The sequence below is a fragment of the Narcine bancroftii genome, chromosome 7, assembly GCF_036971445.1.
Source record: "Narcine bancroftii isolate sNarBan1 chromosome 7, sNarBan1.hap1, whole genome shotgun sequence".
NCBI classification, from domain to species: domain Eukaryota; kingdom Metazoa; phylum Chordata; class Chondrichthyes; order Torpediniformes; family Narcinidae; genus Narcine; species Narcine bancroftii.
The window spans coordinates 155,568,690-155,583,510 of NC_091475.1; the positions used below are offsets into that span (position 1 = coordinate 155,568,690).

Below are 14,821 nucleotides of genomic sequence, written 5' to 3' on the forward strand. Positions count from 1 at the left end.
GAAGGAGGTGACCAGAAATGAACACAATACTCTAAGTGTGGTCTCACCAGAGATTTGGAGAGTTGCAACATGAACTCTCTATTCATGAACTCAATCCCCCTATTAATGAATCCCAGCATCCCATAGGCCCTCTTAACTATCCTATCAACCTGCGCGGCAACCTTGAGGGATGTATGGATTTGGATCCCAGGGACCCACTGTTCATCCACACTCTTAAGTAACCAACCAGTCTTCTGGTTTGTCCTTTCAAAATGCATCACCCCACACTTATTCGGATTGAACTCCATCTGCCACTTTTCTGCCCAACTCTGCATCCTATCTATATCTTTTTGTATCCTTTGACAACCTTCAGCTCCATCCACAACTCATTCAACCTTCATATCATCCATAAATGTACTGACCCATCCTTCTGCTTCTTCATCCAGGTCATTTATAAAGTCACAAAGACTAGTGGTCCCAGAGCAGAACAGTGTGATACTCCACGAGTCACTGACCTCCAGGAAGAATGCTTTCCCTTTCACTATTACTGTGTTTTCTACCTTCAAGCCAATTTTTTAATCCACACAGCTAAGGTTCCATGGACCCCATGCCTCAAGACATTATGAACAAGTTTCTCATGAGGGAACTTGTCAAATGCCTTACTAAAATCCATGTAGACCACATCTACCACCTTACCCTCTCAATTTGGGCACTCTTCGTGATTCCAGTCTTTTGAGCAAGGAAAATAGTTGTGAATAAAGAACAGAATTTATGATCAGGAGGAGGAAACATTGTAGTGTCAAGTCAAGTTTATTGTCATCTGATTGTACAAGTGCAACCTGCTGATCCTTGATGCAAAACACACAGACACACGTTACACATATATGCAGGGAAAGTATTCATATATACAAATAAATAAATATTGTTTCATGAATATTAGAGTCTCAGGCAGTTAGTGTAAGCAGTTTCTTTGGTCATTCAGCATTCTCACTGCCTATGGGAAGAAGCTGTTCCTCAGCCTGGCAATGCTGGCTCTGATACTCCTACATTTCTTTCCTGAAGGCAGCAGATGAGAGATGCTGTGTGCAGGATTAAAGAGTTTCTCAATGATTTTGCATGCTCTCTTCAGACAAAGATCCTGATAGATCACGTCGATGGGAAAGGGAGACTCCAGTGATCTTCTCTGCCACTCTTATGGTCCTATGGATTGACCTCTGATCCATTTCTCTGCAGCAACTGTACCACGCTGTGAAACAGCTGTCCAGGGCGCTCTTAATAGAGCTGATGTAGAAGATAGGCATAATGCTGGCTGGTAGCCCTGCCCACTTCAGTCTTCTCAGGAAGTGCAGTAGCTGTTGCTCATTCTGACAAATGAGAAGAAGTTAAGTGTCCATGATAGGTCACTATTTAAGTTAACTCAAAGGATCTTGGTGCTCTGTACTCACTCCACTGCAGAGTTGTTAACTTGTAATGGAGGGTGGCTGCTCCTGGCCCTCCTGATGTCTATTATCTTCTCCTTCACATTGTCCATGTTGAGACTCAAGTTATTACTCTCACACCATATAATGAAATTTTCCACCTCTTCTACGTAGTGCGACTCAATGTTGTTGCTGTTGAGGCCAACTACTGTTGTGTCATCTGTAAACTTTATGATGATGTTGGAGTTTGATCTGGCAATGCATCCGTGAGTCACAGGTGTGAATGGGAGAGGGCTGAGCAAACAGCTCTAAGGTGCCCATGTTCTCAGCGTGACAGTGCTCAACATTCTGCTACCAACGAGGACAGACTGTGGACTTTACATTAGGAAAGTCCAGAATCCAGTTACAGAGAGGATGTTGAATCCCGGCGAGGACAGGTTCTCCACTGTTTTTGGAGAATGATTGTATTAAATACCAAGCTAAAGATGATGAACAGCAGCCTGACATATGAAGCTTTGTTCTCCTTGTGAGTCAGGACAGAGTGAAAGGACACAACTATCGAATCATCTGTAGAATGGTTTCTTCTGTAGGTGAATTGAAATGGGTCCAGTGTCTCTGCGAGCTATGCTTTGATGCATTCCATCACCAGACGTTTGAAGCATTTCATAATGGTGGCAGTCAGTGCCACAGGGTGGTATTCATTGAGGTCTATTACTGACACTCTTTTGGATACTGGGAGAAAACATACAGTCCCTGACCTTTACTGCATAATTTAAATGTCTTTCAGCAGTTTGTATGGGCTGACTTTTTCACATTTACCTCTTCTCAAGATAAAAATCTGCTAAGGATATCATAATCTCATCCTGTCTTTATCAACATAATTTTAACATTTGTGACATAATCTAATTACAAGTATAGCATACACTTGCTGATGTTTACATAGATAGGAAACACTGCACGTAGAAACCATATGTTTTTGTCTCATTCTAAAAAATATTCAAAATACAAATAACTATTGCTTGATAAATCAGTTATAAGAATTTTGAAAACCATGGTCACGTAGTTGGTTTTAACATCTAAAGGTGATTACTGGGCCATTCCCATCTCAAACCTCTCCTTGCATCATTGATATCCAATATGCTGTATTTTTTCCATGCTTAAATAAAGATTAATGTGTAACAACTGGTTCTGAAAATGACCAGCTGAACATATGTTAGGAACAGGAGAAGGACATTCATCCATCAAGTCTGCTCCATTCATAACTGATCTGCTGGTAACCTCAATTTTGCATTGTCACCTACCCATTGTCAACTTTTGGCCCTTGCTTATCAAAAATCTATCTAATGTCTTGAAAATATTCACCCTCTATTTCCACCAACCTTTGAGGAACAGATAAAAAAGCTTACCACTGTCAGAGAGAAAAACAATGAGGTCATCTGTCTAAAATGGGCAATTCCTTATTTTTAAAGTGACCCCTAGCTCTAGAATTTATCACAAGATCAAACATCCTCTGCAAATCTACTCTGTCAAGACCCCTCATAATCTTAAGAATTTCAATCAAGTATATTTTCATTCATCTAGGCCCCAGTATCTACAAGCTTACTCTGACCAACTTTTCCTCAGAAGATAACATCCAATCTGTGTATCTGTCCAATAATGTTCTCTGAACCAGATCTATCACATGAACAATCTACCTTAAATATCATACAAAGGGTGGTAGGGGTCTGGAACACACTGCATGAAGGAGTAGTAGAGATAAAATCTTCAACAAATTAAACAGTACTTGAACCTCAGTGCTATGGATATCAACATGATAGCTTTAATGTTCTCATTGCATGTTTAATTTGTTTTCATTGTTCACTACTGAGCAACTGATCTGGTTGAAACAATCAAGTAGTTTTAGTGAATTCTGTTTTGTTTTATATTTATTGTACTTACATTTGAAATGGCTTTCACTATATTTCCACTGCCATCCATAGCGTTAAGAAATTCTCTATAAAACTTCATTTTGACCTTGTTGTTTTGTATCGTTAGTACACCAATATCTTTGAATGTGAAATACACATCACGGTTGCTGGCAATGTAATGATTCATGATCTGCAAAGTCTCTTTGACGCATCCTTCAACTGTATCTCGATCGTATGGACTCTCCAGAGCAAGGAATGTAAAATTAAGTTCAACAATAGGTATATCACCTGTAGAAATACAAATAAATATCAATAATGCTTCTGTACAAATTTTTACTAGAATATAGACAATCAAAATGAAGATCAAGGGAAAATCTAAAATTGTAAGAAAAAATGCAGTGAGGATTTTCCATCATTTCACACAAGAATGATTTTCAATCCTTTACTATTTAGTAACTTTTTTACAATTTGTATCATTGTGTACGTTAAACGATTTGGTTAATCTGGACTTCACTGACTCCAGTAATCATTGAATCTGTTGAAACTTGCATTTTAATGATGGGTATTAGGGAGATATGCAGCAAAAGCTGTAGATAGGATAAATGATATTTCAGAAAAAATGGAACAACTTAATATTACATTAAATATTTTCAAGTCCTTATTCCTTTACCAATTTGTTTAAAAAATTATGGAAGCAGCTGTTCTCAAGTCAGAATTCAGAGGTCCTTGAGTTTCATGGAACACTTAAAATAATGAAGGAACTGCAGAAATTCATACTGAAAATGAAAATGTTCTGAATACAAAAAAAAATGAAATTATTGGCCATTACTGCATAAAAACAGTGAACCATTCTGTCAATGCTGCCAGCTTGAAAAGGGAAGGAAAAGGTATACAAAACCTTGATGATACTTGTTTCTCATACATAATTTATATTGTCATTCTAGTGAAACAATGCTACTGATAAATTCCTCCTTCACTCTGAAATAATAAAAAAAGAACAAATATTTGCAAACCTCAAAGAAAGCACAGCTCAGAATCTGAGGCAATTGATGGATTGGAACATGAATGAACTAAAAAGCCTCTTATCACCAGTTTTCCACTAGTCCTGCCAACACAATCCTCCACTCCATTCCCCTCTGCTTTCTTCTATGGCTTCCCTTGAGTACTCCTAGGGTATTTGACCTAACTGCTTTTTATGGTTGCGAGATCCAGTTCTGCAAAGAACATTCTCCTGAATTTTAGCCTGTTTCTCAATTCACCTCATGAATTTAGAGTGCAAAGCAATTTGCAATGTTTAAAGTGGAGTCAGTGATGAATGGAATTGATACAATTAATTTCTTCAAATGTGAAGTTCATTTTTATGCAATGGCTTTTTTGAATCTTTAATTATATTCAATACAAAAAATAGGAGCCTTGAGCAAGGGGATAGCTCATTTGAAACATCTAAGTCCATTGCTAAAACTTAATGTTACTTATCGCAAGAACTTAATGTTGGTGTGTCTTCAAGAATATAGGAGCATTCTCTGAATTCTTGAAAGATTTAATAATTTTCTAAATGAGAATTAATTAAATGGCAAATCAACAGTGCTGCAAACACATTTTTTTCATTTTTTGGCTTACCTGATAAATGTCTTGCTAACCTTTTAAAGCTACCACTGACTGCACCTAACTCACAATTTTAGAATTCTATTGTACGTATTATTTGCTATACAATAAGATGACTTATTACCAGATACGTGCTGTTTTGCGTGTGATAATCCATGGATCTGCAGAAATTTTTGAGACATCACAAATACTGGCTTTTGAATTAAAATGAATCTATGTCCAACATCCAATTTTTGATGTGAAAAAGTAAAAGTCCCCAATCCCGAAATATGTACTCCCTGAAATACAAGATACATGATGCAAATCAAATGTGTAATTTTAAGCACAATTTTATCACCGATCATTAATATGATACAGTATTTTCAAATCTAAATATTAAGAGCTTCATTGTTTGCTGATATTTTAATGAATTTGAAATTTGCCAAGTTTATTATACATGAACATTCTTGGTTAACATTTAGACCTGCAAATGTTATTTAACACTGTAACTTAAGAGAAATAGAAACAATATTAAACCTTTTGTGGATTCATTCTGATTTTAAGCAAAAAAGAATGATGTCCTCTTTCAAAAGTGTGTTTATGTTGCTGAACTTATTTTTCCTTGCATTCAGCAGGTTTATTCATGGACAGCAGTGTGGTATCTTCAAGGCCCAGCGAATTCTTACCTTCTGGAGGGACATGTGACGATCCACGAAAGCAGAAATATTTGCCCATATGTTCACAACGTCTGGTGAGAAAATAAATGAGGTGAAATAGCTAGTAAATCAAGCAAAGCGGGGTGGGGGTGAGGGATGGGATCACAAAAGACGGCTGATGCTCTGATTGTAGCAAAGACACAGAAATGCTGTGTGTGTGTGTGTGTGTGTGTGTGTGTGTGTGTGTGTGTGTGTGTGTGTGTGTGTGTGTGTGTGTGTGTGTGTGTGTGTGTGTGTGTGTGTGTGTGTGTGTGTGTGAGAGAATGTTTTGGGCCTAATCCTTCTTCAAGGATTTATATACCTTGTGGCGACTCGTCCACGCAACAGGTGAACCAGCTCAAGGAGTCTCAGCCAAGTCCGCAACAGATCTGACTGTGAGAACTCTGGGTGTGGGGCAAGCCCACCGCCTGGTGGCTGATGTCATAAAGGTCCCGAGAGTCACAAGCATCATTGAGTTACGAGGGATTTAAACATTCGTGTGAGTTCCATTAAAGACAGTGGGTTCAACTCACTTTCAACTTTGCATGTTTCTTTCGCTCACTGCATGCCAAGTGTGACTATGTTGGAGATCCTGACAATCCAAATGGCATTTGGACCCAACAATGACCAACCCAAGCACACAGAACACAGTTTCACTGAAACTGCCAATTTTTTGGACCTCACAGCCGCAGGCCTGGTTAAAACAAGCTGAAGCCAAATTCCAGGTCAGGCAAATCATCTTGGATGCCTCAAAGTACCACTATGTTGTCAGTTCACTCGACCAGGAAACAGCAGGCCACATCATAATTTTCCTACACCAGCCACAGGTATGAAACAATCAAGGTGTTCCCAATACCTACTTTTGGCCTCTCTCACCATGAGCGCACTGCATTGTTGCTCTACATGAATGGCCTAGGCGACTGTGCACCATCGGCCTTAAAGAATGAGATGCTGGCACAGGCAGACGGCCACAAACCAAATTTACTATTCGAACAAGTCTTTCTTGAGCAGATGCCAGAAGATATCCACCTCCTCATCGCTGACAATTTCAGTGACCCATGCAAATTAGCGGTCCGCACAGATATCCTATGGCACACCAAGCAGCATGGTGGGGCCTCCATTGACCAAATTACTACATCACGCCCTAAGGCCTTGGCCTTCCCCATATCACCAAAGCTGGTGATGCCTGTAGCAAGTAGCGACCCCAGTTCTGACCATTGGTGTTTTTAAACCACCAAAATTGGGGTTCAGGAACCCATTGCTGCTGCCTTTTCTGGAAAATGCTGGGAATGGCTGTTACTAATAGCTGTAAAAGTTAAAACCTTGTGTTTTTGATTTTTGTTAATTTTGTGCCCATCCCTTTAAGAAAAATTATTGTTTGTAGTGTTTCCAAAATGACTATGATGTCATATGTCATAATATCAGAGTGGAGCAAGAGCTTGCATTTCATTCTTTGATGAACCATGAAAGATATGTGAGCTCAAGATACTTTTCATTCATCTTATTTTGTTTATTTCTTTTATATCTCTTTAAAGTTGAATACCATTATCATTATACAATATTCTTTTTTAAATTCATTGTTATGAACATTTCAATACAAAGTTGTGCAAAATATTTATCTATTTTATCAATGAATTAAAGCTACTTAAAGCTGCAACTACAAAGTTTTGTTTATTGGATTAATAAAATAGTAATTTGGAATATCATTGCTTATGTTTCAGTGAAGATGATGTTTTGAAATTGGGAAATATTAGAACTTGGAAAGTGTCATCTATATTTTTATTCAAAGAAAAGTTATGTTTGTGAAGTTTGTTTGAAAGAAAGGCTCGTAAAATTTGTATGAAAGAACCACAACTTGTTAAAAATAAGAAGCATTTAAGTTTTAACAAAAAGTCTGTGAGAATATTCCAGAAGCCTCAGTTAGAATATGTCTGACTACAGACACCTATAACCTTGCAGAGATAACAGCTAATGGACCACAGAATCTGGCAGGAAGTCCAGAAGTATGTGTTCTAAAAGCAACTGTAAAGAAAGTTTGTCTGCAGATCACAGAGATAATTCAGCCAGAGAACTCCTCTTAAAGGGACCATGCAAGATACAAATTTGTTTACAGTTCCTAGAACCAAGAGAAGAGAAGAATCCAAGATGGAGAAGAAGTAGTCTTGTCAGGCTAAAGACCTCGAGCAAACAGCTCCTCTCAAAGAACTGTTTGATCGTGAGTTGAACCAGCAAAGCAGACCAACAACGCTCGGCAGGAGATTGGAGCCAGCCACCACTGAAGAAGTGGCTTCAACTACCAAGAAAGACAAAGACTCCAGTAAGGCACTGCAGGCTTCATTAGCTGACAAAGGTTAGTAGAATTTAAACAGATGAATGTACTGTACATTGCAAAGCCCCACGGGTGCTGTACCGAGTGAAATGCTGAAGATAGGGACTCAATTCAAGTATATCAGCAATGCAGGCTAAAGCACAAGCAGACTTGGCTACTATCTATACACAACGTGAGTGGTTGGAGAAAAGACGCGCTTTAGAAGATATGAAAGCTGAAATGAAGAATCAGCAACTAAGGCAAGAAGCTGAAATCAAGAAACAACAATTCCAGCAAGAACAAAAAAGATTATTGAAGAGAGAAAATAAAAGAACTAGATCTTGAGGAACAATAGGCTATGAAGATGGCCAAAGTAAAAGCATTATCTCAGGCTTCTGCAAGATCTATAACTCAAAGTGAAATACCTAAAGAGTTATCACCCATCGTTCCAACAGATCGATGGGCACTGCAGCCACAAGTATACTCGAGCAAGGAGCCACATGTGGCGCTGATAATTGTCAAATGTCAATGACCAACCCAGTGGAAAGGGCAAGTGACATTCAATCTCTTCTGAGCGCACAATTTATGAATCTTCCTAAAAGGAGAGGATTTCAAAAAGGTTCAACCACGTGAGTTGATCATGCTCAACCATTGATGTCTCTTCGTGTTGCGAAAGAACTGGCGACAAGTCAAGCATCTCCACCAATGCCATCACTTACAACTCAAGATCCTACACCTATGGCACTAGTTCAAGTTCCTTATGCTCCATTCATAACAAGAGAACCAGTCAGAAGCCATGGTGGACAAGACAATATAATATCACACAAAGCAAAACAAAATGAAATTTCTGCAATGTTAGCACAGCAACAAGGTTCATATGGTTTACCTCAGAAGGAAATTTTAATGGAGATACATTGTAATATCTGACATTCATGAAATCCTTTGAACATCATATTGAAAGTAAGACTAAAAAACACCAAAGATTGTCTGTATTTCCTGGAACAGTATACTAGAGGACAAATGAAGGAGTTGGTCAAAAGTTGCCAATATATGGATCCAGACCAAGGTTTTAAAAGGGCAAAAGAATTATTGCATCATCATTATGGCGACGAACATAAAATCGCAAGGGCCCACATCGACAAGATTCCTTCTTGGCCAGTAATAAAATCAGAGGATGCAAAGGCTTTACAAGCATATTCACTCTTTCTGAGAGAATGTTGTAATGCAATGGGAACTAGTGTACACTTCCAAGAGCTGAATTTGGTTGCTAATTTGTTGATTATTATAAGGGACTTATGGAGAACCAAGTTGCAGTGTTCTAACTGAAAGGGGTGCCACTTTTGTGGATGTTGTACAATTTTTGGAATGACAAATTTATACTGTACCAGTATTTGGAAATATTAAGGATACTTCAATAGTTCTGAAAGATGTAAAGTCTAAATTACCATCTCTACAGAAACAAAAGAGAAGTATCTTTGTTACTGCTGTGTCAGATACAAGCACAAGAAAGAACAAGGAATCAAAGGAAGATCAGACTGTTCAGGAGCTGTTTGTATTGCAAAGATAAGCATGCTTTAGAAAAATGTTCACAATTGGAGAAAAAGTCATATGCATTAAATGGTAGGCTATTGAGATGTGCAGGGCAACAAAGGGATTTAGGAGTTGTGGTAAATAGTACCCTCAAGGCTGATACTCAGGTAGATGGTGTGGTGAAGAAGGCATTTGAAATGTTGGCCTTCATAAATCGGAGTACTGAATTCAAGAGTAGGGAGGTTATGATGAAATTGTACAAGGCATTGGTGAGGCCAAATTTGGAGTACTGTGTACAGTTTTGGTCACCAAATTATAGAAAAGATATAAACAAAATAGAGAGAGTACAGAGAAGGTTCACAAGAATGTTGACAGGATTTCAAGGTTTGAGTTACAGAGAAAGGTTGTGCAGACTAGGGCTTTTTTCTCTGGAGCATGGAAGATTGAGGGGGGGACTTGATAGAGGTGTTTAAGATTTTAAAAGGGACAGACAGAGTAAATGTGGATAGGCTTTTTCAATTAAGAGTGGGGGAGATTCAAACTAGAGGGTGTGGTTTAAGACTGAAGGGGGAAAATTATAAGGGGAACATGAGGGGAAATTTCTTTACACAAAGGGTGGTAGGGATGTGGAATGAGCTTCCAGCAGACATAGTTGAGGCAGGATCATTGGTTACATTTAACGATAAACTGGATAGTTACATGGAGAGGAGAGGACTGGAGGGGTATGGACTGGGTGCTGGTCAGTGGGACTAGGAGGGTGGGAATTTGTTACGGCATGGACTAGTAGGGCCGAACTGGCCTGTTCTGTGCTGTAAGTGGCTATATGGTTATATGACAAGAAATTAACCTTTTTAAAGAAGAATGGAATACGTTTTGGTTGCTTATGTAAATGACACATCAGCAAAAGTTGTAATAAGCAACACCTTTGTGATATATGCAGTTTAAACCATCCCAAGTTACTGCATACGCAACAAAGTAAAGTTGAGAAAGAAGTCAAACAAACTGAATCCAAGACTAACGTGTCAGTCAGAAAGGATGCTTCAGCTTTGCTTCAGACAAACAGTCTTACTGGCGCCAGTGACAAAGCTCTCTCAATAGTTCCTGTATAGGTTAAAGCTAAAGAAGGAAGCTTCATACTGAAGACCTACACATTTCTTGATCCAGGAAGTACTGCATCATTTTGTACTGTTTAATTGATGAATAAACTTAATCTTCATGGTAAAAGATCACAAATCTCGAAGACAATGAATAATGAAAGGATCATTGAAACTAATATAGTTACAGGTTTACAGATTGCTGGATTAAAGAGCCATGAATTTTGCAATCTTCCAAGTGTATATACTCAGAAGACTATACCTGTGAATAAGGAGAATAATCCCTATTAGGATGATATCAAACAGTGGGATTATCTAAAAGATGTTTGCTTACCCAAGATTGATGCCAAAATCGAGATGTTAATTGGATTAGATGTGCCAAAGGCTCTTGAACCTGTAGAAGTAATAAGGAGTCAAAATGACGGACCTGATGCCGTGAGAATTAATGGACCACGAGGAGGAAAAAATGAATAATGATCAGGAGTCGTCAAATGTAAATGTCAACAGAATTTCAGTTGTCAAACTGATCGCTAAAAAACGACCATCGACCCATGAAACTTCTATACACTCTGCTCTGCGATTCAATGTGCACTTCTGGCCAGCGAGGAAATACATTTGTTTCAAACCAAACCTACCCAGATGAAACGTATTAGTTCATCGAAGCTAATCCTTACCATCAGCCGAAAGGTTGGAGAGCGTTAGGAAAAGGTTTCTACCGATTTCTGCGATCGCGCACTGTATGGAGTCGAGCATTGCTGCTTTATTTGCTTGATGGTCCCACTCCCCCGACCCTCTCGCACCACCTCCGACATCAACCAGCCGGCTGAACCGTTGCTACGACGCGACAGGCAACCAATCACCCCAACTCGGTTACCAAGTATGACGTTGTTCACGTTGCGAGGAGGCGGGACTATCGAAGCAGAGAGGCGATCGCAGCTGCATGTTGGTCACTCGGGGTTGATGCACTTGATCCCCAATCTCTCCCCACGTCTGTCCTCGCTCTCCTTTCACTGAATAAAGGAGCATCAGGTAGCCGTCAACACACACACACACACACACAAGGCTAGTCAACCAAAGACTGTTCATGAGTTTGCCATGCTTCTTTTATATCCCTCCCGTCCCGGCCTCCACGGCAATCCAGCATGCCATCCATCATTCAAGACACAGTACCACATGGACACGGTCCGTTGCCGAGGTGAGTGCATAGAGGCCCGGCCATGACTCCACGCATTCACTGCTGAGCTGCACCGGCAATAGTTCGCGATACCACACTGTGCGCCAGCTTGGCCCACGACAAGAGCACGAAAAATAAGTCAGTGTCTTTGGTTCTGTTGGGCGCTACCAGTTGCCCCAATAATCACAGAGACCAAACTGAGGGGAACGATAGGCTTTATTGCACAAGAGACTACTGGCCCAGGTCAAGGCTAGGGAAAACGAGGAGAGGAAGAAGGGTCTCAACCTTTATGGCCTGGGTCACATGCGAGGATTCTTGCAGAGGATGTCACCAGGAGGGCGGGCTAGCCTGTACATACAACCATATCATAACACTCACCCCTTTTTAAATAGAAACCATCGGGAACAATCAGAGAAGAAAAAAATAAGGGGGGGGGGGGGTGGGAGGTAAACGGATGAAAAGGCAGACGCTCCCTCTGACCACAGGTTTAGTCACACGGGTGGCTTCCTCCTTCTGCTGCACCTCCAAGGGGCCGGTGTCTATGCCCCACTCCTCCGGAGAGGAGGCCGACGCAGGAGAGTCCGAGGCAGGAACCATCTGGGTCAGGGTGCTGGCGGGGGACCCGGGGGGGGGGGGGGGGGTAGGTTCCTGGACGTCTGGTGGCGAGACAGGCAGTTCAGACTCCAGGGTTGTGCTGTGTAGTGCGATCAGATCCGCAGTCTGGTCGATGGCCGATAGGACCGTTTCGGGGTCTCCAGCCCTCGCCAGGTCTTGGATCGGTAGTGTCCTCGTGGCCATCAGGGCACCTCACAAACGCATATTGAGGGTTGGCATGAATGAGGTGCACCACTTCCACCAGTGGGTCCGTCTTGTGGCCCCTGACGTGCTTCCGTAGCAGGACCAACCCTGGGGTTGCCAACCAGGGAGGAATGGATGAACTGTTCGCTGATCTCCTAGGGAAAGCAACATGCATTTATGTGGGGTGGTGTTAGTAGCGGTGCATAGCAATGACTGGATGGCATGAAGGGCCTCGGGAAAACATCTTGCCAGCAGGACACTGGCATGTTTAGACCTGAGGACCAGGAGCACCACCTTTCAGATGATGGCATTCTCCTTTCCATTACCTCTGGGGTTATAGCTGGTGGTCCTGCTGGTGGCTATGCCTCTGGCTAGGAAGTACTGTCACAGTTCCTCACTCATGAACGAGGACCCCCGGTCACTATGAATATAGTCGGGGAACCAGAACAGGGTGAAGATGCTGCGCAGCACCTTAATAACCGTCATCGAGGTCATATCTGGGCAGGGAATAGCAAAAAGGAACCTGCAGAATTTGTCCACCACCGTCAGGAAGTAGGCGCCTCTATTGGAGGTTGAGAGGGAGCCCTTGAAATGAACACTGAGTCGTTCGAAAGGGTGTGTGCCTTAATGAGGTGTGCCTTTTCTGGCCGGTAGAACTGTGGCTTACATTCGGCACAGAACTGGCAGCGTCTGGTCGTGGACCGGACGTCCGCAACGGCATACGGGAGGTTCCGAGTCTTAGCAAAATGGTACAGCCTCATGACTCCGGGGTGGCACAGATTGTCGTACAGGGTCTGGAGATGATCGAGATGCGCACTGGCGCATGTCCCTCGGGATAAGGCATCTGGGGGATAGTTGAGTTTGCCTGGCCAATACAAGATATCATAATTATTGGTGGATAACTGAATCCTCCACCAATGAATTGTCATTTTTGATTTTACTCCGCTGTTTTGTATTGAACATGAAGGCCACGGCCCTCTGGTCAGTCAGCAGGGTAAACCTTTTACGGGCCAGGTAATGCCACCAGTGGCACAACACCTCAACGATTGCTTGTGCCTCCTTCTCAACGGAGGAGTGCCGTACTTCGGGACCATGCAGGGTGCGGGAGAAAAATGCTACTGGCCTGTCTGCCTGGCTAAGTGTGGCAGCCAGTGCGAAGTCGGAGGCATCGCTCTCCACCTGGAATGGGATGGATTCATCCACGGCATGTATTGTGGCCTTTGCAATGTCTCCTCAGATCTGATGAAAAGCAGCCTGGGCTTCCACCAATAATGGAAAGGTTGTGGACTTAATCAGGGGGTGGGCTTTATCGGCATAATTGGTCACCCATTGTACGTACTAGGAAAACAGCCCCAGACACCTCTTCGGTGCCTTTCGGGCATTTGGGACTGGGAGCTCCATGAGTGGTCACATGCAGTCAGGGTCCGGGGCAATGACACCATGTGCATCGACGCATCCAAGAAGGACCAGGCAATCTATATTAAACACGCACTTGTCCTTATTGTACATCAAGTTGAAGGACTTGGCTGTACACAAGAAATTGGCAAGGTTAGTGTTGTGGTCCTGCTGGTCGTGGTCGCAGATGGTGACATTATTGAGATATGGGAACGTTGCCGTCAGCTTGTGCTCCTCCACCATCCAGTTCATAACCCTCTGAAAAGCAGAGACACCGTTAGTCACACCAAAAGGCACCCACAGGAAGTGGAAAAGTTTGCTGTCAGCCTCGAATCCTGTGTAGATTCAATCGCTCGGGTGGAGGGGGAGCTGGTGGTAAGCCGACTTAAGGTCAATGGTCGAAAAAACTATATTGCGCAACCTTATTGACCAAGTCGGCTATCCAGGGTAGCAGGTATGCGTCCAACTGGTTGAAGCGGTTGATGGTCTGACTATAGTCGACCACCATCCAGGGCTTGCCTGCCCCTCTGACCATGAGAACCTGCACCCTCCAGGGGCTGGAGCTAGGGGCAATGATCCCCTCCGTCAGAAGTCACTGAACCACAGCCCAGATGAGCTCCATAATCCTCTGTGCTATAGCACCTACTCTTGGTGGCGTTCGGCTTACAGTCCGGGATGAGGTTCACGAATAACGATGGAGGGGCCACCTGTAAGGTGGTGAGACTACAGAACGGTGGCGGAAACTGGGTGCTTGGTTGAGAGCCGGGGGTTGAGAACGGTCAACGGCAGTTGGGGACCCCTGAACGCCATTATCATACTCCTGAATTGATTCTGGAAGTCGAGGCCCAGGAGGATCGGCGTGCAGAGCTAAGGCATGATCAACAATACAAAATCATTGTAACACTCCCCACTGTTAGAGACGCTACACAGTACCCCCGG

At 42.2% G+C, this 14,821-nt stretch overlaps 1 protein-coding gene across 3 annotated transcripts in view; it reads right to left on the bottom strand.

Moving 5' to 3' along the window:
• Positions 1-11,487, bottom strand: part of LOC138739246 (coiled-coil domain-containing protein 81-like) — a 95,568-nt gene extending 84,081 nt beyond the window's left edge. Inside the window, exons 1-5 of one of the 3 annotated variants that reach the window (XM_069890904.1) lie at positions 11,190-11,487; positions 10,850-10,909; positions 5,575-5,636; positions 5,034-5,187; positions 3,336-3,592 (exon numbers count right to left, since the gene is read on the bottom strand). In XM_069890904.1, the coding sequence (XP_069747005.1) occupies positions 3,336-3,592; positions 5,034-5,187; positions 5,575-5,636; positions 10,850-10,909; positions 11,190-11,268 (612 nt within the window). In that variant the 5' untranslated portion in view covers positions 11,269-11,487. The remainder of the gene's footprint in view (positions 1-3,335; positions 3,593-5,033; positions 5,188-5,574; positions 5,637-10,849; positions 10,910-11,189) is intronic. The other 2 variants (XM_069890905.1, XM_069890906.1) reach the window with 2 other exon arrangements.
• Positions 11,488-14,821: the final 3,334 nt, after the last annotated feature.